At 32.7% G+C, this 25,766-nt stretch overlaps 1 protein-coding gene across 9 annotated transcripts in view; it reads left to right on the top strand.

Moving 5' to 3' along the window:
• Positions 1–25,766, top strand: part of TRAPPC8 (trafficking protein particle complex subunit 8) — an 87,685-nt gene that overhangs the window by 37,756 nt on the left and 24,163 nt on the right. For 7 of the 9 annotated variants that reach the window (XM_072829139.1, XM_072829138.1, XM_072829144.1 and 4 more), the window contains 10 exons: positions 5,781–5,801; positions 6,684–6,815; positions 10,662–10,886; positions 11,813–11,921; positions 13,734–13,928; positions 14,334–14,464; positions 16,644–16,718; positions 17,218–17,344; positions 17,742–17,896; positions 23,842–24,284. In XM_072829139.1, coding sequence (XP_072685240.1) covers positions 5,781–5,801; positions 6,684–6,815; positions 10,662–10,886; positions 11,813–11,921; positions 13,734–13,928; positions 14,334–14,464; positions 16,644–16,718; positions 17,218–17,344; positions 17,742–17,896; positions 23,842–24,284 — 1,613 coding nt within the window. The remainder of the gene's footprint in view (positions 1–5,780; positions 5,802–6,683; positions 6,816–10,661; positions 10,887–11,812; positions 11,922–13,733; positions 13,929–14,333; positions 14,465–16,643; positions 16,719–17,217; positions 17,345–17,741; positions 17,897–23,841; positions 24,285–25,766) is intronic. The other 2 variants (XM_072829141.1, XM_072829140.1) reach the window with 1 other exon arrangement.

The raw sequence follows: 25,766 nt of genomic DNA, 5'->3' as shown, positions 1-25,766 counted from the left end.
GGTAATAAATGCATCTAATAGGTAAAATTTGATAGATAATATGTTAATATTAAACAAAAATAAAAGTATGTATTTATATTTTTTTATTTGTTTAAAGATTTATTTATTTTAGAGAGAGAGGGAAAGAGTATCTCAAGCAGATTCCTCATGTTGCAGAGCCCACCATGGGGCCTGATCTCACAGCCCTAAAATCATAACCTGAATTGAAATAAAAAGTTGGACCCTTAATTTACTGAGCTACCCAGATGCCCCAAAGAGTGTTCATAGATGGAACGTTCCAGAAGATTCTCCTTCTCCTTCTTTTTGGTAAATTTAAATTCAAGTTAGTTAACATACAGCGTGATATTGGTTTCAGCAATAGAATGTAGTGGTTCATCACTAACACAACACCCAGTGCTTATCCCAACAAATACCCTTCTTACTGCCCATCACCCATTTAGCCTGTCTCCCTGCCCACATTCCCCTCCAGCAACCTTTAGTTCTCTATAGTTAAGAATCTCTTATGGTTTGCTTCCCTCTCTATTTTTATCTTATTTTTCCTTCCCTTTCTTGAAGTTCATATTTTATTTCTTATGTTCCACATGAGTGAAATCATATGATATTTGTCTTTCTCTGATTTATTTTATTTGGCATAATACACTGTAGTGTTCTATTCATGCTGTTGCAAATGGCAAGATTTCCATTCTTGATTGCTGAGTAATATTTCATTATTTATATATACCACAGCAGATATTATTAATTTGAATTGACTCCAGTCTTGTAAAGAGTGGTAGTGATTTTTTTTATATGTATGGCTAAAGACAGATTTTTTTAAATGAATGCTCAAGAACAAAATAAAATCAAACACTTCCTTTGCCTTTTAAATGTTGATATACCCTGTGGTTTTAATCCTCGGACCATTGTACTTTTGCTCTATACATTTTTTTGGTGATGGTTCTTAGTGATGATTTTCACTCTTAAGTCTTTCTTCAACACTGACCTCTTTTTGAGCTTTAGATTTGTAATGCCAGCTGCCTTTTAGACTTATCTACTTAGTATGTTTCCAAAGCACCTTGTGTCAGTATATCTGTATACCAAACTCATAAACTTGGTTATCTTGTTGATCATGATTTAAAATTATGTTATAACTACATAGTTCCTTATCTGCTCAAGGCAGAAACTGAGAGATGTGCCTGTATTCTCCTATCCTATCAGTAATCCAGTTTTTAAAAAAATTTCTTAAATACGTTTTCTTTCTGTATCTCCAGATCATTTACTTCTTTCCCTCCACCCCACCCCTCTTTAAATTCCTCTTTCTACTGCCCTGGTTCACGTCTATAATGTCCTTCTGGACTGTGGCCCTTTTCCTCTTTGTTCCCTTGTCTCCTCATCCTTATATCAGTCCTGTGCTTCAGATAGTCTTCTACAATACCCCAGGTTGTCATAAATGTCTTTGTACTCCCCTCTCATATAGTGCTGTAAGACCTGACTTGTTATATTATATTGGAAATTATATTTAAGTTCTTGAGGGTAGAGAACTGTGTTGTCTTCTACATATTTATCCTTAGTGCCTGATACTGGCCTTGGCACATGGTATATCATTTACAGATGTTTGTTGAACTGAACCATTAATTATTCTAAAAAGGTTTTGGTAAGATATAACTAATTAGGTTAAAGGATGATATTAACAAGGTCGAATAATTGATATTGCATGGACACTGACTAGTATGAACAGTTGCTAGACATAAACTATTTGGTAGAGCTGAATATAGATTCTGGAGTGTGTTGATGTTTTGTATTGTAATAATCTTAATTTGGGTTTGAATATGTTGCTGTTTTTCAATGTAGGGATTATTAGTGAATGTAAAGGGAATTTATGGTTTAGGAGCTTGAATAAAAAACTGTTTGGAGCAAATTCTTGTCTGGATCGCAACCTTGTTATTTTCTGTCATTGTTCTTTTTCTCTTCCAAGTTTGTTTTCACCTTTTCAAACCTGGATGACTTGTTTTGTCATGAAATTTGAAGATCTTTATCATTGTCATTGTTTTAGGGTGAGGCGTGGGGTGAGTGGTGGTACATTTCCCCAGAAATTGTCATTCACAAGTGGGTTTTTTGGTGCTATACCTTTCAGATAATTGAGATAACTTGGAAGTAAAGACTGCTAGGCATAGTGTGTATAAAGTCATACTAAATTTTAACTGCTAATTATATTTATTATATGCATTTTATCAATTAAAATGGCGTATAATATGTGAAAAGTGCACTTGTCTTGAGGATAGGGAACAGTTAAATACTCTTGAAATTAATGAATTAGGTTTCCCAGATTTTTGCTAGCACTGTTTTGGAAAACACAACTGTGAGGCCTGGGGAGAAAGAGTTGTACTTTGGCTTTATTTTTTGGAATGCAAATTTAATGGGCAAGTGGATCTTATTCTTATTATGCCCTGGGATTCTCAGGATGACAGAGCAAAACCAGGTAACAATAAAACATGCCAGTTACCACCACATAGGATGGTATGTCTGAATTTGGTGCTAAAGATGTGATGCTTTCCCCCTACTGTGTCTCTGTTTCTGTACTGAACATTTACTCTGGTCTTAATAACCTCTTTGTCTGTTACTGCATTTAAATACAGTAAATCAGTTTTTTACTATCAGGGATAGTAATAGCAGTTTTTACAAGTTTCTCTACCTTTGGAGGAACTGTTCCTGTAGTAAACTGATCAGCTCATGGCACCTTTCTTACTATAGCTACACGAGGAAAAAATCTGAAAGTTATCCTTGAGATTTGATTCATTTAAGTCTGTGTAACCAGTGCTACATTAGTTGTGTTTTTTATGGAAATGTTTATTGAAGCCTCTGCCTCAGACGATTTTCCTCCCACTATTTATCTTCATATTTTAATTCATTTGCAGTTTTTAAAAAAAACTATCTCTTGGACTATGGGCACAGTTCATAGGCTGGAATTCCTATTGAAATAGTATCACAGATTTTTTTTTCTTAGTTTCTTATAGAGCATATGTAATACATTTGTCATATAGGTATGAAGTACTAAAAATTTTATTCAACTCCTTCAAAGCATCTGCTTTCTAGATAAAACTGTCGCTTTGTGAAATTCTTTCATTTTTCTTTCATCAACACTGAAGGCAGTTGTCATTCTTTTCAGGCTATTTTTTTTCTTTTAAAGATTTTATTTATTTATTCATGAAAGACACAGAGGAGAGAGAGGCAGAGACGCAGGCAGAGGAAGAAGCAGGCTCCATGCAGGGAGCCTGATGTGGGACTTGATTCCAGGATTCCAGGATCACACCTTGGGCCAAAGGCAGGCACTAAACCGCTGAGCCACCCAGGGATTCCCTTAGGCTATTTTTTGGTATAAAGCAATATCTTTTCTACTTTAGGTGTCATTGTAAGAGACACAGAAGAACAAAGTTGCTGTGAGTCATGGGAATAGGGCATTCAGCTCAGCAGATTGATTCTTTCTCAGACAACTGCCATACTGGATGCAAGAGTCAGATTTTGCTTCCACTAAATTAATATATGCCGTGGACTTCCTGGTCTCTTCTAAATTGGTCAGCCCTTGAGAATTAAATTTGACAATGCTGAGGGTTTACTGTGCTGGTCTCAATTGGATTATACATTAGAATCATTTACACACCACCAAAAATATCTAGGGCATTTTCTTTATCTTAATCAGAATATCCAGGATTGCTGCCCTTCCAAGTTTTCCAGTTTAATGAAGCCTCATAGACAATTAAAAAAATAAGTATGTATTTATGCTGTATGTCTGTATGTGACTGCATGGGTTTGTGTGCACATACTGGGAATAAACTTACAGCACTTAAAGAAAAAAGACTGAAATACTATTGAGAAGCCTAAATAAAATTTGAAAACAGAAGAAGTAATTAGAGGGACTTGCCTGTTCCAGATATTAAAATGTGTTATAAGGCTACAGAAATTGTAACTGTTTATAGTGGTAAGAATAGACAGAGTAATGGAATAGAATGATAATTTAAATACGACATGTGATTAGGTGTCATTTAAAATTAGTGAGGAATGTTAGGTTATTCACTTAAATGGTATTATGACATCTAGCTTTTTGGGGTGTGGATTCTTACCTTACTTGCTACATAGCTTGATTAAGTTTATGATATGAAAAAATGAAACAGACTCCTAACAGAATATATAAGAAAGTATTTTTTTCTTTTAAATCTAAGAATGATAGCTTTTTTTCTTGTTTGTTGCTGTATCTTGAAGTCATAGAGGCAAAAGATAGTATGCTTGACTACTGAAGAAAAACTCATGTCAAAACTGGGAAATACTATTTACAAATGTATGATGACAAGGCCTAATATTGAATAAGTGTGCAAAGGGCTCTTACAAACCACATAATCATAAAAACCCATTCACAAAAGAGTATAAATGAGCAATTCACAGAAAAAATACAAAGACCCTTAAACATATGAAAAGATTACCAGCCTTACCATTAAAATGTATGTTGGGGAGCAGTGTCATTGTTTTTTTTTTTTTTTATTAAAGAGATAAAAACCTTTAAAAATAATATTTGGCTGGGTGAGTGGAAAACATACATTCTCATTCTGTTGATGAGATTATATATTGGTACTACTTTTTTGGTAGCAGTTTGGCTCTATCGATTAGAATTTGAATGATATACATACATAGCTTTCATTAACTCAGCGGTTCTACTTTCAGAAATGTGTCTTAAGAATACATATAATTACTCAATGGTTTTATAAAGATGTTCATCAAAGCACTTTTGTAGAAATAAAAGTAATAAACAATATTAAATCAGTCAATTGGAGACTATTAATAAATTATGGTATATTTATATAATAGGATACAATGTAGCTTTTTTTAAAGATTTTTTATTTAAAAAAATAAATAGTTTATAGACACAGAGAGAGAGAGAAGGAGAGGCAGAGACACAGACAGAGGGAGAAGCAGGCTCCATGCCGGGAGCCCGACGCGGGACTCAATCCTGGGACTCCAGGATTGCGCCCTGGGTCAAAGGCAGGCTCCAAACCGCAGAGCCACCAGGGATCCCCAAAATGTAGCTTTAAAAGAAATAAGAGATGTAGATGTAAAAACCTTTTAAAAGAAATAAGAGATGTAGATATCTTGGAAGGATGTCCATGATACTATATTAAGTCCAAAAAATGAGATGAAGAATTCTCTGTATAATACCATTTATGTATGAAGAAGTATGTGTATTTTTAGAAAACTGTATGTATTTAACATAAAAACACAAATATAACACAAAAATGACAATACCAACACCTGGTAATTGTGGTTAACTCTGGCAAGTCAGATGAGGCATGGGATGGCGAAGAAAGATTCTCACTTTTTTCCCCCAAATATTTATTCTTGAAGGAAAAAAAAAGTATTTTCTAAAGAAGAAAGCTTTTTCCTGAAAATTAAGAATGCACTTCCTAGTTCCCCTAAGTAATTCTGATGTAAACCCTTGGATGAGAACTGTGTGTCAATTGTACATTCCTGACGTTCCCACTTAATAGCTTTTGGATCTTACTTGGACAAAAACATGTATCATTTAGTTTCTGTTATAAGGGGGTTAAGATAGGTAATATCTGCAATTTACTGAATGCTTTCTAGATTGTTTCCTCAGATCTGTTTCCACTCTAATTTTGTAATTGCTGCGGACATAGTTATAATAGTCAATGATCTATCTGTGAGCACTTTTTTGATGTAACTATAATTTGTTGACATTACTGCATTTAAAGTAAATGTTTTCTGTTTTCAACTTTCCCTGGGGAAAATAATGGCAGCAGAACACATGGAAGGGCATGGTAAGTTCAGCTTAAGAATAGCTGAAAACCTAGAGAAAGTTTTGGTGAAAATGTTGTTGATACTTGATCAGCAACCTTCACTACTTTCTCTGTTATTTGTAAAGTGATGATGGCTCTTTGATTTGAAAGGTTGTCCTTATGGGTGAGGATGTAAAATGTGGTATCTGGTTTTTGTAGACAGTTGTAAGAGTCCATTGAAGTGGAAACTAATTTGAGTTGTACCATTTACTAATAACACCAGTAGCCGCTGATGATCTTTGAAGGGGAAACCTTCTAAACTTTTTAATGAAAAGCAGTCATTGTGGCATTCTTGAAATAAGCAAAATTAGGAATTACTCTTGTATAGAGTAAATTTAATAGAGGATAGTAGTAGATTAGATTATTTCATAATCTACACACATTCTCTTTTGTCTTTCTTTTTTTCTTGGATGGATGGAAATATGCTTTCAGATATCACAGATCAATTTCCTGAAGATTAGATTAGTGTGAATTTTGTTTTCTGTGCTCTCTTTTCTAGTTTATCTTTAATCACTATACCTGTATTCTCAGTTGATATACTTTTTTTGCCATTTGAAAAGGGATTGCATTTCTTCAGAGATCTATTACATACTGCATATCATTACCAGACATTTGGCTTTATGAAAAGTAAAAGAAAATATTTCATATAGGGGATTTTTTGAAGGATTTTAAGAAAAATTTGTGCTTATTGGAAGAAAGAATCATCAAGATTGGATTGCCCCTTGATCTCTGCCCTCAGATACACTTAAGTTAAATAGTGAATATGCTATATATTATTTTTAGAAAGTAAATGCTTTTTTACCAGTTATCTTTTTACTTTTAATTTTGTGAAGATAACCTTATTTTCCTTTAAACATTCAATAGGATTCTGATCTTCGAAGTGCACTTCTTTTGGAACAGGCAGCACATTGCTTTATAAATATGAAGAGTCCCATGGTTAGAAAATATGCATTTCATATGATATTGGCAGGCCATCGATTTAGTAAAGCTGGGCAGGTGAGTACATTTTCTTAAAAAAAAAATGATAAGAACAAATAATTTATTTTAGTTTTTGTTATAATTTGTTATTTATTTTATAAATGTATATTATTTGTCAATTTTTTATTATTCGAAATTAATCCTAAAAATGGGAGTAAATTTTGTTCTGAGATAATGTGTTATATTGGTAAGGGCATGAGATGGGGATTTAGATAAATGCTTACAACTTAGATTAAGTTACTTCTCTGAGCCACACTTTTTGTATTTATTTTGGAATTTTGCCCAAATTTTTGTGAGGTTAAACCAAAATCATATACATAAGGGTGGGATGCACAGAATGCATTCAAGCAATTTTAATTATCCTTCCGGTGGTTGGACTCGCTCTACTTCAGCTCTGGTCTTCTGTTATCTCTCAAAGTGCCTTATAATGATATTTACTAAATATTTAATGAGTAGAAATCATCTCTTTCTTGTTCCTGCTGCCAGGGAAAGATCTTTATCTTTTTATTGCAATTTCTCCAGCCCCATTTGCCACCTTAAGCATTAGTTGGAAGGAGTTTTGCTGGAGACAGAGTGGTAGCAGCTTAAGTGGTGATTTACTATAAATATAGATAAGTGTGGATTGAAGAATCATCTCTGTATTACTGGGACTATACTAGGAGCCTAGCATGTACCCATAAAACCATGATCTTATCTCTTAAGGAGCTTTTTATATGGTAGAGGACTATGAGGATTTAAAAAAATTTGGTTAATATGAATTTTTAGGAACATACTTATATTTTTAAAGTCTGTGCTAACCAAACACGTCAGTGTTTTAAATCATCTGTTATGGGATGCCTGAGTGGCTCAGTGGTTGAGCATCTGCCTTTGACTCAAAGTGTGATTTTGGGTTCCTGGGATTGAGTCCCATATTGGGCCCCTGGCAGGGAGCCTGCTTCTCCCTCTGCCTATGTCTCTGCTTTTCTGTTGGTGTCTCTCATCAATAAATAAAATCTTTTAAAAAAAATTAATAAGTCATCTGTTATTGCAAAGGCATAAAGAAACAAGTGTTCAAAAGTTATTCTCAATTTTGTGTAAAAATGCCATGATTTTAAAAAAACAAATATTTCAAGTTTGGGTTCATTCCTCTTTTTTTGGAAACTGACAAATTATAGAAAATAGGTGAACTTGCTTTATATTAGATGCAAAACTAAAAATATTTATAAAAATAAACATTTTTTTATAATAACTGATACACTCCATCAACGAGAATTTCTCAGGTTCTAAAGTGGAACAAAATTTAAAACTATCATTTTTTTTTAAAGATTTTATTTGTTTGTGAGAGCCAGAGAGAGGCAGAGACTTAGGCAGAGGGAGAAGCAGGCTCTCTGCAGGAAGCCTAAAGCAGAACTTGATCCCAGGACACTGGGATCATGACCTGAGCCAATGGCAGACTCTCAACTACTGAGCCACCCAGGCGCCTCTAAAACTATCATTTTCCACAGCCATTCTTCCAAAGTAAATGTAAATGCATTTGTAAATGCATCTGAAACATGTTATCCCATTGTTTATCTTTATTTAAAAGTATTTTATTCAAAAATTTACAAAATGTAATAAGCATGTGGTTCTCTTTGCTTGGGAAGCAAATTAAATACCCCATTAGGAATGATCCATTGCCTCTAATTAAAAATAAGTCCTCCTTTTTCCGTATCTTTGTCTACTTTTGTGAATGGTTTCATTTATGAACATGATGATGTTATTGGAACTGGAAACAGTTGCTTATATTTCATCTTCTGAAATTATAGGGCATATTGCTTCTAGGAAATGGGCACAAATTAAAAATTCTACATTTGTAGTAGGTTGACATATATTTACTTTTTGGCTTATTAATTATCTTTAACTAGTTATCTAATGGAGTTTATGATTCTGAGGTACCCAGTTTTGTGTTTTGTGACTACTCTGTATATACCCTGCATCCAGGAACTCTCTTTCTCAGATACTGTAGAAACTGAAAACATACCTAGAAGTGTCTTTCTATTGACAAAACAAATATATATCCTCCTGTAGTTGGTGAAGAACAGTATCTTTCTTTGAAGGTGGGACGCAGAACACAATTGTGACTGAGGCAAAGTTGTTTTTGAGAAGTACCACCTTTTCATGACATTTCCATTAAAATATGTGTTGGCAGGGACGAGAGGACAGTAGAGATCATGTGTGTGTATATAGGAATGCTATTTCTCAGTCCTCTCTGAGCGTTCATGCTGGATTGCTTATCTTGGGCCCAGCATTTTTTTATAGTTCCTTTTTTTAATCATTGGTTTTCCATTAACAATTATCAGCAAGTAAAAGGCATTTAAAAAAAAAAAAGAACTGGTATTAACAAAGATTAAAATTAGTAAAAAAAATTTAAGAAAGTGCTAGGGAGGGTATATGTGTTTGTGTCCAGTATACCCCTGGACAGTGTTTCAATTTTCACTTTAAAAGGCAGACTTTAAATCTTGTTACCTTTTAAATCTCTTTAGGTGCTTTTCCAAGAAATCCTAACAAATGCACTTGAACTTTACATTTTGACACATTGTTTCTCTGTATCTCTCTGTATCTCTTAGTTTTTAAGACTCAGTGTTTGTGTTCCTTTTTACTAAATGTAGTATGGAGATTAGGGGTGTTTTTTCAAGAAACATTAATTATTTTGAAACACTGTCAAGCTTCCAAAAAAGTTACAGATACAGTTCAGAAACTTCACCTAAGCAATTTGATAGTTCTCCACCTGGTGCCTCATTACCCCTAAATACTTCAGGACATATTTGCTATTTCCTAGAAATGACTTTTTCTCCTGTATAACCATAATGCAACAATCAAATTAAGAATTTAGTGCTAATACAGTACCACTAGCTAATTTTCAGACCCTATGTAGGTTTTAACAATTGTACCATAAATATCCTTTGTATTATAAAGATCCTGTTCAGAAGGATCCTTTGACTTTATGACCTTGATACTTTTGAAGATTACAGGCCAATTACTTTATAGAGTGTCCCGCAATTCAGGTTTGATGTTTCCTTATGATGAGATTCAAATTGGGTATCTTCTTTGTAGGAATATCACAGAAGAGAGACTGAGTTCTAAAATTGCATGATATTAAGTGGCAGGTGATTTTGCTTTACTTGAATTATTTACCAAGAAAACATTTCTTTTAAAAAAACAAGCAGTCCTGGATATACATAGTACAAAGTATGTAATCCACCCTGGAGAGGGAGTAATAGATACAAGCGTATACTCTGAAGCAAAAGGTTTAGTGGAGTGAATCCTCTTCCCTGGTACCAAATACCAGTTTTAAGATAGAGGTTTAGTTCAGAGGGTAGCAGTGATAGGTAAGTAACACCAGTATCTGTTTATGGGTATGGCAGTATGCAGCAGTGGGCAATAGAAAAGAATATACCATGCTCTTACTACCAACAAAGCAGTGGTTTAAAAATGTGTATATGTATGTAAATATGTATACATACATACAGGATATTTTCATTCAACCCAATGCAGTGGTATAGAAATGACTGTACAAAATTAGTAAGATAGCTCTCAGTTATAAAACAACAACCTAATTCATGGCTCTGTATGTTACTGCTCTGAAAACTCCAGGTGATTTTTCATAAAATCATGATTATTTCTGACTTCTTAGACTTCCTGCCCTTGGACAAAGCAGTTACTTGCCTGCTTTAGGACCTCTTGGTTTTTAGTAATAATTGCAAGGGGGTCTTCATAAATGTTAGTTTCATTTTCTCATCATTCCAGTCTCGGTTAGAAGAAGCACCAATTACCAGGTATGTGTTTATGTGTTTATTTTTTCTAGTCCAAGAGAAATTTGGATATTAATACTTTATTTTCTTACAGAAAAAGCATGCTTTACGCTGTTATTGTCAAGCCATGCAAGTTTACAAGGGAAAAGGCTGGTCTCTTGCAGAGGATCACATTAACTTCACCATTGGGCGCCAGTCGTATACCCTTAGACAACTGGACAATGCGGTGTCTGCTTTTAGGCATATTTTAATCAATGAAAGTAAACAATCTGCTGCTCAGCAAGGGGCCTTCCTCAGAGAGTATCTTTATGTTTACAAGGTGAATACTTATTTTCAGTAGTAGATACTAAAATTATATTTAAGTCATTAGTAAGAAGCATAATCAATATTGTCTAGCAAGAATTTAATAAAATGGTTTGCTTAGAATTTATGTCATTGTCTAGCATAATAAAGTGTGGTAGGCTATGCTCTTTGGTCTTAGATCTGAGTTGCATTGCCCTTCTATATTTCTTTAAAAGAAAATTTTAATATTCCAGTAAACATTTAATTTGTGGCTATTCTTGGAACTTAAAAAAAATGTCATAAGCTTTCTGGACTGCTTCTTCATTATTACTAATTTTTAATCATAACTGATTTTATAATATATTGGCTATTCATACCACACTTTGAAAAATATACATTCTTTTCCTTTCTGGGTCTGTGGTAAGTAGACATATTATTATGGTCTAATCCAGAAAAATTAATAGGAGAAATACTTCACTGAGACAAGAGGATAGAAAATATAAAACATTGTTTTACAGGAAAATTTATTTTTAAATTTTTTAAAATTTAAAATCTTTTCGGATTTTAAAATTTTTTCCTCAAGAGCTATGAATAATGAATATTTTATCTATCCTGCAGAAAATACCCATTTATGCTTTATTAATTTGAGATTATATGGGTTAGAAGTTTGGCATCTGGGATGCTATAATGGGTCACAGGAAGTGAAGTGCATACCAAAATAATATTTGGAAGTTTTAACATCCAAAGAGAGCTAAACTAGCTGAGTAATTTTAGGAAGATTCTCTTTGCCAGAATAAATTTTATCTAAATTTTATGACTGATACATTAAGTAAGACTAGTAATTCCTTATCTTAATATTCTTGTTTAAAATGTTTTTAATATCTTATATATTAAAAAAATGAGGCAAATATGAAGAAAGTGGAATTTTCTCAAAAAATCTTTTTTCTCTTGTGTTTCTCCTAGAATGTAAGTCAGCTATCACCAGATGGTCCTTTACCACAGCTACCTTTACCATATATTAACAGTTCAGCAACACGGGTTTTCTTTGGCCACGACAGACGACCAGCAGATGGTATGTAAAATTTTGTTTGGCCTTGTTATCTAGTGACTATTTTTTAAGTTTTTTTTTAAATCTTATTTAAGAAATGATGTTGTAATTGTTAAATAATATTTGAAAGTAAATAACCCTGTATTATATTACTTATCCTGCTACCTGAAGATAACCACTACTTAAGTGATTTTCCTCCAGCTCTAAAAGCTAAAAATAACAGCAAAATAGCTATAATTATAATGGGTTTTCTTATATAGTATAAAGAATGTTCATATTATTACATAATCTTATTAAACATTTTTAATGGCTGTGAGATACTCTATTCAGTATATAAAGTAAACTAACATTTACTTATTAAATAATTGGACTATTTCCTTCTTTTCCTTACATGAAATTATGTTGTGACGGACATTTTTGTGGACAAAACTTGTTTTCTTATTTTTTTATTATGGACATTTCAAATATACTTAGAAGCAGAGAACAGTTGCCAATACTCTGCTGTTCTTATTGTAAGACATTTTAAGATATAGGCTTATTTTCTTAGGATTGAACCTTAGAATGGTAGTACTGGGCCAAAAAGTATAAATACGTTAAAGTAAACTTTGTAATTCTAAGCATTCTTATATTTGAGCTAAATATGTTTCTCCTTGAGATTTAATTTAGTATTTTTTTAAAAAATATTTATCAATGAGTGCTTACGTGGTGCTGTTGGTTAAGTGTCTGAGTCTTGGTTTTGGTTTGGGTTGTGGTCTCAGCGTCATGGGATCAGGCCCTGCTTTGAGCTCTACACTCAGTGTGGAGTTGGCTTGAGACTCTGCCCTTCCTCACCCCTTTCCTCTCTAAAACAAATAAATATTTTAAAAAATATATATTTATCAAGATGTTTATGGCAACATTGGTTTTAATAGCAAAAAAAGTGAAATGAACAGCCCTGGTGGCGCAGCGGTTTAGCGCCTCCTGCAGCCCAGGGTGTGATCCTGAAGGCTCGGGATCGAGTCCCACGTTGGGCTCCTTGCATGGAGCCTGCTTCTCCCTCTGCCTGTGTCTCTGCCTATCTCTCTCTGTGTGTTTCTCATGAATAAATAAATAAATACATCTTTTTTTTTAAAAAAAAATAAAGTGAAATGATAGATGTGTTGATAAATTTTGGCATATTTATACAATGGGCTCATACTGTAGGAAATAAATGAAATTGTTCTACATGTTTCAATATGGATAATACACCATCATGGTGAGTAAAAAAGTTACAGAATGATCAAACATAATTCCATTTATATAAATTTCAAGCATACAAATCAATTCTGTGCATTGTTTTTGTATACTCATGTGGTAAGGTAAAAAACAAATATAGTTGAGAACACTGTATTTCAGCTTTGGAATAGCTCTGGAAAGAAGTGCTAGTGGAGGTGGAGAGTCCTAGGATTTGAGAGGGTTACTCAGAGGACAGTAACTCTATTTGTAACATTTATTGTATAAAAAATATTTGGGATCTTATAACAAATGGTGATATTTGTTAAATTTCAATATATAAATATTTGTTATTCTCCTGTGTTTCTGTGTGTTTGAAGTATTTCATTTAAATTGTGGAATATTAGGAAAAATACATTCTTTTAGAGTCTAGAAGAAAAGAACATCAGTATTATAGGTCAAATTCCAGGTAGGCTAGGGTTAATGAGAGGATATTTTTCTTCAGATAAATAGGCAAGAGTATGTATATATATTTATTTGGATACCTTAGGTTTTTATTTGAAATATGTTATCATTTGAAATGTGATATGAAGGTTTATTCGAAATGTGTTAATAAACGTATGTTTGTGACTTTTATTTTTTTAGGTGAAAAGCAAGCAGCTACTCATGTAAGTCTTGATCAGGAATATGATTCTGAATCCTCTCAGCAGTGGCGAGAACTTGAAGAACAGGTTGTAGCTGTTGTTAACAGAGGAGTAATTCCATCCAATTTCTACCCCACACAATACTGTTTGAACAGTTATTCAGATAACTCAAGATTTCCACTGGCAGTTGTAGAAGGTGATATACTTGAATTTTTATTCATGGATTTTTGTTTGTCTTATTTATAGCAGATAAAAGATAATTTTCTATGTGCCAAAAATCACTGGAATCTAAGCATGAAAAAATAGGAAGCATAACTTCGCTGCATTTATAAAATCAGGCACAATGGGCTCTAATACTGGTATATACATACATTGTGCTATTGGAAGTTAGAATGACATTCGTTAGTACAGAGAAGTTGGGGGGAAATCTAGACGATTTCATTTTAAAACTGAATCCTGAATAAGTGGACATTTACAAGGTGGTAGAGGATAGTCTAGGCAGAGATGCAGAGCTATGAAAGTAAGGTGTATTCAGAGAATTGAAGCATGGGGTGATAGGTGGGATTTATTAAAGTTATTAATTTAGGCCTTTCTTTTGTAGAACCAATAACAGTGGAAGTGGCTTTTAGAAATCCTTTGAAGGTTCCACTTTTGCTGACTGATTTGTCATTGCTGTGGAAGTTTCAATCTAAAGATAGTAGTGGAAAGGATAATGAAGAAGTTAAAGAACTAGTAAGTTATTAAAAGGTATTTGTAATAAGCATGTTTTAGTAATCGCCTAACAGATGCATAACATTTCAATTTTTTGTTTAATGAGCTACACTTATCTTTTATGTTTATTTTTCCCAGTTATAAAAAGTATGACATATGCTTATTGTTGAAAATTAAGAATACAGAGAACATAGGGAATAAAGATAAAACTGTCTTCTTAGTATTTAGAAATAGTGACTTTAACACTTTTCTGTATGTCTTTTCAATCATTTTCACTTGCATGCTTTCTCTCATGTATGGGATTCTTTCATATTATGTATGTTGGGTTTTTTTTTTCATTCTGTGTTGATTCATATGCATATTTTAATATTAAAATGTCTCAGTGTTTCATTTCTGTATAATGTTCCCTCATGGATGACCTATAAGCTCTCCTAATATCTCTCCCCTGATAGTTGTTTTAGAAGTTCGCATTTGTTTACTATTATATTAATACAGTGGTGAAAATTTAGATGTATAGTTTTTTTATCCTTATCATTTTTGTAGTAGAGATTCCTGGGCATGAAGTTAAAGCATTTTCAGGGAATATGTTATTTTAGTACTCTCTTGGTTTCCAAAAAAGGTTATACCAGTAAGCTTTTACCAATAATATATGGGATTGCATATCTTATTTTTGCAGCATTAAGTATTCTTATTTATAAAAAAAAATCTTTAGATTTGATTGGTAAGAAAAATGCAATTTTACTTTATTTTTTTCTATCTCATTCTTTAATTTCTGGTAAAGTTTAAGTTTTTCTATTTTTTATGGATTGTCTTTATATATACATATTTCTTTTCTTTATTTATGTCTGTGATAAGCTCTTTAAGATAGTTATTTTTGAAGCAGGAATGACTTGAACAAATAATTTTCATTACCAAGCTGATTGTAACAGAAATAACTAGGACAGTACATTTTTTACTCATTTATTAGGTTATTCACTATAGTATATAACTTTAACCTCTTTATACTACCTTGTTATATGCTTTAATAACGTGGTAAATATTATTTTGGAACTGGCAAATATCCCAACATTTTGGCACTGATTAGTGGAGAGAGAACTTGAAAGAAGATATATGTCAACTTTATTATAAGTTATTTCTCTTGAAGTGTTTTGATTTCTAAAGATTGTCTTATTTAAAGTCTTAAGTCCATTAAAGACATTTTGTGATTATTTACACTCATTGTGAATAGTTTGAAAGATTGAGATTTTGTAGTAGGCTCTATTCTGACTGGAATTTTAGCAACCTCATGAATTTTTCTAATGTTTTTGGGTGCCTGGAGTACAAATTAGAAGTACACACACTGCTTTCTCTTGGAAAAATTTTTTTAAAGATCCATTAGCTTTTTAACTGTATTAGTCTGTTTAATATATTAGATTTTAAAGGAGGTTTATTAAAGTTAACTGAAAATTTTCATTGTGTATAATTTACACTTTTTCCTGTAAATTTCATACTCTTGGGACTTCTTCATATGCTTCTGCTGATGGACTAAGATGCTGAACTGGAATTCAGGGAAATGTAATTTTTATTGTGTGAAATAACTAACTTCATTGTAAAAGTAAAACAGTGTTTATGAGGACCAGCTTTACTCTCAAGTGTGAGTCAGTTAATTCTACTTTGTTATATGACCAGAGATTATAGTCTCTTATAGAAGTCCTTGATTTGGAGGACATAGGCCTTCTTTTGGTCTTTCCTACTGCCCTTACTGTCCGCCAGTCTTTTATGCATCATACTTAAGTGCCATTACTTTGTGTAACTGGCTGATTTGGAAAAAGAGGCTAGTCAGAGTAGAAGATGGAGAAATTTTGCTCTTATTGCAAGATTAAACTAAATGGCCGTTTTGGCCAGTGTTGACAATTAGTAGCTGAACTTTATCTCTTGACTTTTATCTTGATGGCTGCAACTTTTGAGTAGGTCACTTATCCTCCTCTCTTGAATTGGACTGAATTAAATGAAAAAATGTATGTATCATGCATTCTGCTGCTGCATGGCTTTACTCCATGTGTGAAAGTAAAACACTTTGCATTTTGTTTAGCACATAGTAAGAACCTTATATGCTAACTATAATTATTGCTATTATTCTAAGTGTTGACATATAGGAATGTTAATATTCTGATACTTTATTCATTAGAATGTTTATTTTACAAAATCATTTATTTTTCAGGTAACAGGTGAACCTGAGATGATTGGAACTGAAGTTATTTCAGAATTTTTAATTAATGGTGAAGAATCTAAAGTGGTAACTATTACTTTTTTTGTCTTAAGCCTTTCAAAATGTAAGATGCAAACAAATTTTAAAATCAAGTTTATTCAGTTTGTTTTATATTCTAGCTTTCTTAAAAGCTAAAATTTGGAAGACTAGGAAATAGGAATTGCACAAGAGGAAGTTGCTGGAAAGAGTAGATTTGCAGCAGTCTTTGGTTTGTTAATTTCCAGAGAAGCCTGGTGAAAAGTTTTTGTTTTTTTGAAGGGAGTCAGTGTGGTAATTTCATATGACCTTTGCTTGTCCAGAATATTTTGTTTTTTGTTGACTTTGAAGTGTTAATGAAGATCCAGGCCTGTAAACATGTAGAATTTACAAATTTTCTTTTGAAGAAAATGCTTTCCAATATAAGAAATTAATTATTCAAAAGTTTAGGTCATGAGTTTATATTTTTGCAATATTAGAAATTTAGGTATTGCACTATTTAAGATTATAATGAAAACAGATAATAAGAGTGACTTAAATATCTCCACAGGCAAGACTAAAGCTCTTTCCCCATCACATGGGGGAGCTGCATATTCTGGGAGTTGTTTATAATCTTGGCACTATTCAGGGCTACATGACAGTAGATGGCATTGGTGCTCTTCCTGGATGTCACACAGGTAAAATTATAACATTGCTCAACAGATACAGAACTAGTAATTAAAAGTCTGTAGAATAAAATGAATGAAAATGAGATGTTTTTAAAATAGGTTTAATGTACCTTAACAAAGGTATTTGGATAATTTTAAACTCTTCCATTGCTTCAAAAATCAACTTTATTCCCCTCTAATGTATTTTGTATCTCAAAATAAGTAAATCCTAACAAGAAATTAAGCATCATACAATAGGTGTGGTTAAACATAAAAATAAAATATACTTAATTCTTTGATTAACCATGCTGCTCAGTAATTGTCTAGAAATTTTCTAGAAATAATCTGAAAGTTACAGTACTTAGGTTAAATTGATATCATTTAACATACTAAATTATTTTAGGGCATTGATTGTTTTTTGTTTCAGGAAAACATTCCTTGAGTATGTCAGTCCGAGGGAGACAGGATTTAGAAATTCAAGGTCCTCGGCTTAACAATACAAAAGAAGAGAAAACATCTATTAAATATGGTCCTGATCGACGTTTAGATCCCATTATCACAGCGGAAATGCCACTATTGGAGGTATTTCACTTTTTAAAACTTCATGGATTAATGAATTGTCTATAAGGTCAGATTACATTTTCAATAAATGAATTTTACTTTGAAGTTAGTGATATTACATTGAACCATACTTTTTAATTATTCAACTGGAGTTAAATATATCTAATTCACAAAGATAAATCATAGCCAGGTTATAAAATATAAACCTCAAAATATTAATGGAAATTGAGAAAATATATTTAAAGAACACTTTGTTTATTAAAATCAGTGGCTCTTTTTTGATAAGGTACAAAAATAATATGGGAATTAATGCTTATAAAAAGTTTAAGCAAAATACATAAATATATGAATAAAAACCAATATTCCCTTCAGTTCTCTGTTTCCTACCCTACCCAACTTTCATGCCATCTAAGTTAAAGCTTTTTTAGGTTACAGAAGATAGAAACTGATGGCTAGGTAGCATAAGTCAAAAGAAAAAATGTTTATTATTTAGTTGAAGGATATTGGAACATCTTTAGAAACTAAAGTATTATTGAACAATAAGTCTCAAAGTAGAATAAGGACTTGGCACGTCCAAGAAATTTAGCAGCAAATGTTTGTAAGCCTTTAGAAAGCATTGCTTTCGATATGACCTTAATCTAACAACTTTTCCAATCTTTGTGCCACTTTATTACAAGTTTCAAGTTTGTGGGAGAGAAATTTGGCCTACCTTGGACCAGTGGCAGCGTCATGTAGTGTCACAAACACTGGCAGAAGGTCTTTTCCTCCTGCTTTCTCAAGTTTTCCTACTTAAAAGAGTTAGAAGCTTAGCCATTTACCTTCTAAAAGTGCTAGTGATACTAAATCGGTGTTTCTCTTTTCAGACCTTTCATTGTACACTCATATGTAGTTTTAGTAATTATAAATGGAATCCTACTGTACGTTTTACTCTTACTTGCTTAGTCTTTGTTTTCATTCAGTAAAAATTCCTTTTTTTACAGCTGTATATGGCATTCCTTATGTATATATATCATAATGTATTTTAATCATTTATCTATTGATGAATGTAGTTCTGGTTTTTCATCATTACTGACAGTTCCTCAGTAAATCACATTATGTATATATGTTATCCATATTCTAGTTTATATGAAAGTGGAATTGGGGCCAAAGGGCATATAAATAAAACAATTTCGCAATATTCTACAAAATTACCTTCAGCAAGTCTGTAGCAATTTGCACTTTTCCTTGAGAATGCTTCACATCCATTGCTTCACATCTATGTCATACTGGATATTACCACTTTTTTTTTTTTTTTAACTTTTGTGAATCAGATTGGTGAAAAATGACATTCTTTTATTTACATTTCTCTGATGTCTGATAAGATTGATCAGTCTTCATATGTTTTTTTGATCATATGATTTCTCCTTCCATATGTCCATATGATACCTGTTGATATCCTTTGAATTGGCTATCGTTTCCCTTTTCTCACTGGATGATTTTTATGGTCCGTCATCTTATGCTTGTAGTGGGGAAGGAGTAGGTATATTCATGAAAAGATGGTGTGTGTGTGTGTGTTGAGGGGAAGGTACTGCTGAGCTACATGTATTTTGCCCAGGTTTTACACTTGCTTCATTGTTTCATTTAAAGAGTTGTGTAGGGCAAATAGACTTACAGATTAACTTCAGTGCTAGTCTCTGATTGATAAATATTTTACACATATTTTAACTTTGATTTGGTGTCTCTCACCATGTTAAGGTTTTTAACATACATGAAGTCCTATCTGATTGTCCTTTGTTGTTTCTGAGTTTTATAATTACTTACAGAGACTTCTGTAGTCAGAACTTTTACAGTTTTATTTTTTAATGTTTATATTCTTTTTAAATCCAAAGGAATAATACTCTATTGAATGTCAAGGGGTAGGGAATGAAACTTTGTTTCTAGTCCTAATTATTTTAAATTGAATATTAGAAACTTATTATATCATCTTTCTAATATACTAATATCCCAAAAAGTATGCATACCTGTTTTTTTTTGTCTTTTGGATGTTTTATTTTGTTTTGTTTGGATGATACTTATTCTGCTTGATAATAATTCCTCATGTTTCTGGGTCAATACTAGATTCTAGCTTTATTATTTTTCTTAATCTGGCAAACTGAATATTTCTCATAGTCTTTAATTTTTTTCTTTTTTCTTACACTTGTGTCATTTTTATCCAAGATTGTCAAGTTCCCATAGTAATGTATTGGGTTTTTATTAGGATTTGCTTTGCTACACCTAGTCATTCTAAGGCTAAAGATTGAAATGCGTTGAAATCCAAATTTTATTTTTAGGTCTATTCATCATTTTAGATTAGAAGTCACTAATTAATATACAGTTTGCTTGGAATTCTATATGTAAGAGTTTGCTAGAGCTTTACTTTCAAAAGGGAAGATTCTGACTACTATGGTTAAATTGAGATCAGTCTCTAGGGGATACTAAAATACTCTATTTTTAATGATTTTACTAGCTTATAATTTTCATTGTATCGTATTATTAAGATGGTCTTCATTATTAAGATTGGTAAAAGTACAAGTGGCTTTTAAGTGCACAATTTCTCAGATGACAAATTATGTATAGAACCTTACTTTTAGACTTCTTTCTAAGCCCTATTTCTAATTACCTTGGGAAGTTTCTTCTCTTATGAAATGAGGAAAGTTGAACCAGATGGTGTTTGATTTTAAATCTGTTTAACCCAATAGTCTTCAAATTTATATTTTATTTTGTTTTTGATATTGCTAGTTCTGTACTTTTCTTCTTGTATACTGTAGTGGGTTTTTAAAAAACTTTGTTACAGATGTAGTTCTCCTTGAAGAGAGTATTTTAACAGAGGACCTCTTATTCTACATAATGACAATTGGTGTTTGGCTGATTAAACAAAAAAGGTTGTAAAGTAAATAACAAAAAAATAAAATAGACCCATACTCTAAATATTTTATCTTAAGAAAACATACAAATGTACATTTATTCGCTATTTTGGGGTTGGGGAAGTGGATTTAGGTCAGAGGCCTTTTCTATGAGTTCCTCGTTATTGGTACAGGTTTCCTAATAGGAATTTTGTTTGTCTTTCATGCATTCAGCCACATCTATAAGTTACCATTTTACATTTCCAATTTCGGTTTCATTAGAGTGAGAATTTAAAGACAGTTAAGTGGTTTAAGCACAGTATATGTCTAGATTAGAGTTTATTTAAAGTTGAAAACAATACTTTCGGGCAAAGTTGGAAGCAGTTTACATAATGACTTAAACAAGTTTGAGAATAGTGACTCTTCAGGAGAGGGAAAGAAGGCACTGTAGAAAGCCTCAAAGTCACTTAATGTTCACTACCTTAAACATTACTCAGTATTTTCTACTAAGATATTAGAGAAATTGGTTAATCCAACAAACCACAGGATGAAGTCAAATAAAAAGACTTTTTATTATATGTGGATCAATAGTGGTAGACATTAATATTGGGAAGAGATTTCATGGAATATTCCTATTTCTACTATCTTATGTCAGAAGTACTTTGTATATTTTGAATTAAGGGAGTAGTGAAAGAAGTTACCAGTCTAGTATCTGATGAAATAATCCCTTGTAATATGTATTAACCAAAACAAGAGTGAGGATGAAAATTAAGCCCATTGAAAAGAGATAAGAATTAAAATGTCATGTGTATACTACCACACTGAAAGTAGACTATGAGCTGTGAACTATAGCCACTTACTAGAAATTGGGGATCAGAAATATTTTGTTCTCAAGTTGTATTCAAGAAAGTGGTGTTACTCCAAAACTTCCATCATTTATTTTTTACTTTGTGTTAGGAAAAATTTTAATACAGAAAAGTAGAGAGAAGAGCAGGCCTCTTTGAGTCTCCACTGTGTAGGCATTATGTTGTGTAGATGTACCATAGTTTATTCAACAAGACTTGCGTGATAGACATTTGATTTGTGTCTAATCATTTTCTGTTACAGATAAAACCACAGTGAATAGCCTTATGCATACTACTTTCTACTCACATGTATATCTTTAGGAGAAATTAGTGGAAGGGAGAGTCCTGGGTCTTGGTCTTATTGGCCATTTAAATTTAAAGCTGTCACAAAAAGGACTTTAAGCAATTGTGTACTTGAAGTAAAGGTTAGATATATTGATTATTTTTAAAGAGCAAATATTTAGTAAAATTTTTATTCTGAAGATATGTTACGTAGTATCAGTGCATCACTATTCTGCTAATTCCAGCACCCTTCCCATTTTACCAGTGCCTGAGCTGTCTTGGTGGTAATCAGGTGTCCATGTATTTTAGTGTGTCTTTCCAGTACTCTTTCAACTGTTTTTGACATATCTCAAAATTTACATTCCTTCACAAGTTTTAACTTACTTGACTAAGTTTATTTGACACTGGCTAATCAGTACATAGTCGGTGTCTTTAATACAATACTATGCCCAGTTTTGTCTTGTTTTTTTCCCCCTATCTTAACCTGTGTTTTGGATTTCTACGTTAATTCTTTATTTTTTCATACCCATTGTTAAAGCTTCTGTTGTCCACAAAATTTATCTGCTTCCTTAAGACTATGGCCATAGTGAAGTTCCATTCAAACTTAGATTATTAAGAAACGTAGGTATTTCCACTGGATTTTAATCACTCCTATGGTACTGCCAAGCCATAACTTTATTAGAATATTTTTTTCTCATGCTTTTACCTTCATATCCCTCCTTTCTTAGATGCTATTAGTGTACTGACATTTATACTTAACCATCTTTTCAATGCAAATAACTTACTAGACGATTTTGTTACCCCATATTTCTGCCTCTCTAGTATACCTTCACATTCCCTTATCGGGAATCCTAAGGCCAGATGTGTGTTGAAAATCACTTTTATATCCTTAATTTTTAGAAATTGTGTGTGTATGTATGCATGTGTTTATATCTGAAGTGTTATATAACCCCATTGGGTTTGTGGTAACATCTGGAAATCAAGCACATTTAATATTGTGTGAGTGAACCACATGAATATCACGCTGAATAGGAAAGGGTTTAAAAAGCCTCTGTTAGATTGGGTTTTGCTCTCATGTGAGTTACTAAAAGTTTGAGGTTGTTCAGGGCTTTTTGGGTTTTAAAATTATAGATATGGAATCATGGATCTGTATATCCTTCCCTTTTAAGACCTATGGTGTAGGGATCCCTGGGTGGCGCAGCGGTTTGGCGCCTGCCTTTGGCCCGGGGCGCGATCCTGGAGACCCGGGATCGAATCCCACGTCGGGCTCCCGGTGCATGGAGCCTGCTTCTCCCTCTGCCTTTGTCTCTGCCTATCTCTCTCTCTCTCTGTGACTATCATAAATAAATTAAAAAAAAAAAATTAAAAAAAAAAAAAGACCTATGGTGTATCTTTGCATCTTAATGTATATAAAAATTGTTGCATAATTTGACATTATAGGGCTTCTCAACTGATAATGATTTAATTCACATAGTCATGTTAAATTACTTGTAATTTGTCCATAGTCTACATAGTTGTCAAAGTTTTGCTGATAGCTTACTTGTGTCTGATATTTTATCTTTAATTTGTAACTCTGCAATCTGCTACTGAATAGCATTGGTCTCTGTCTCATCTTTTCTTTTTTTTTTTTTTTTAAAGATTTTATTTATTTATTCATGAGAGACACAGAGAGAGAGAGAGGCACGGACACAGGCAGAAGCAGGCTCCATGCAGGGATCCTGATGTGGGCCTCAATCCCAGGTGTCCAAGATCAAACCCCGGGCTGAAGGCGGTGCTAAACCACTGAGCCACCTGGGCTGCCCTGTCTCATCTTTTCTTAAATGGAGTTGTTAATTGCCACATATTCAGGGAGATATCAAAGAGAATTAATAAAATAATTGTAAACCTTTAGTAAAGAAATAGTATCTTAAATTGTTATTCATTAGAGGTTTGGAATTTTTAACAAGCAATATAATAATATTTTTTCCCTCCAATGCAGGTGTTCTTTATACATTTTCCTACAGGGCTCCTCTGTGGAGAAATCCGAAAAGCATATGTAGAATTTGTCAATGTCAGCAAATGTCCTCTTACTGGATTGAAGGTTGTTTCTAAACGTCCAGAGTTCTTTACTTTTGGTGGTAACACAGCTGTTCTAACACCACTAAGTCCCTCAGCTTCTGAGAACTGTAGTGCTTACAAGACTGTTGTGACAGATTCTACCTCTGTGTGTACAGCACTCATATCATCAGCTTCCTCTGTGGACTTTGGCACTGGCATAGGAAGTCAGCCAGAGGTGATTCCTGTTCCCCTTCCTGACACTGTTCTTCTACCTGGGGCTTCAGTTCAGCTACCAATGTGGTTACGTGGGCCTGATGAAGAAGGTGTCCATGAAATTAACTTTTTGTTTTACTATGAAAGTGTTAAAAAGCAACCTAAAATACGGTGAGTATTATAAAATTTTCTTGATTAACCTGCTTAATGTATGTGCACAAATTCAAATAAACATTTTGGTATTTGTTAACATATGTCATTGTTTCTTAAGAAATTACCCTCTTCCAAATTGTGCATGATGTTTATATTTGAGCTTGTCCCTAATATAAGTCCTAATAGCTTAAAGTAGAAAAAAATGAAGCTATTTTAATCTTTTTAGTGGCTTCTATCTATAAACTTCATGATTCTCTGATAAAACTAAGTATTCTAACCAAAGTTATCACATAATAATGAAACTTACAAATACCATTTGTATATGAAGATAACCATATAATCATCCTGTTGCAAGAAAATTATTTTACCTTTCCTTTTCCTTTGTACCATCTCCTGACCCCTGAGAATATATGGGGGAAAAGTATGTACTTGCAGAACAGATGATTAGGGTGGTGTTATAATGAGGGTCACTGAAGAAATCAAACATTGTTGTTCACAAAGGTATGTGGCCCATATATTATTAAACAACAGATTATTTTATTTGTGATAATGCCATTGCCACTTTTATAAAATTAATTAGAAGTAATTGTGTTACTCCATTTATTAATGGAATATTTAAAATATCTTGCAAGACTTACTGTGAGGACAAAATGATAAATTATTTATAAGTATGGGGACATTTGAAATACTCAATAAATATTAATTCTCATTTGGAAGACAGTAGAGCATCCTCTGGCCAAGGCAGTAAGGGAAGGCTTTGTGGAATATAGTAGTGATGAAATGAGCTTCCAGAGAATGTAAAGATTTCAGAATTTGGATATCCAGGGGGATAGGCAAGAGAGTAGTGAGTATTCCAGGGAGTGACTATAAATATAAATGAAGATTTGTAAATTAGGAAATATTAACTGAGTATAGTTAATTTGGTCACAGTGTCTAAATATGTGTAAAAGAAGTAAAGGGGAAAATACTAGAACTAATAAATTTTTTTTATTACTGAATTCAGTAAAGTTGTAGGTTACAAAACATATAGAGATCAATTGCATTTCTATATATTTATAATGAACTATCAGAAAGAGAAATTAAGAAAACAGTCCTATTTATAGTCGCTTACAAAGGAATACCTAGGAATAAATTTAATCAAGGAAGTAAAAGACCTATGCTCTGAAAACTATAAGACATTGATGAAAGAAATTGAGATGACACAAATCAATGGAAAGATACACTGTGTTCATGGATTGGAAGAATTAATATTGTTCAAATGTTCATACTACCCAAAGCACTCTACAGATTCATTAAAATTCCTATCAGAATACCAATGGCGCGTTTTACAGAACCAGAACAAAGAATCTTGAAATTTGTACGGAACCACAAAAGACCCCAAATAGCCAAAGCCGTCGAAAAAGGACAATAAAGCTGGAGCTATCATGCTTCCTGATTTCAAGCCATACTACAAAGCTGTAGTTAGTAATCAGTGCAGTATGATACTGGCACAAAAACAGA

Source organism: Canis lupus, chromosome 6 (assembly GCF_048164855.1).
Source record: "Canis lupus baileyi chromosome 6, mCanLup2.hap1, whole genome shotgun sequence".
NCBI classification, from domain to species: domain Eukaryota; kingdom Metazoa; phylum Chordata; class Mammalia; order Carnivora; family Canidae; genus Canis; species Canis lupus.
The sequence above is the reverse complement of the archived record's forward strand: the minus strand, read 5'-3'. Positions and strand labels throughout refer to the sequence as shown.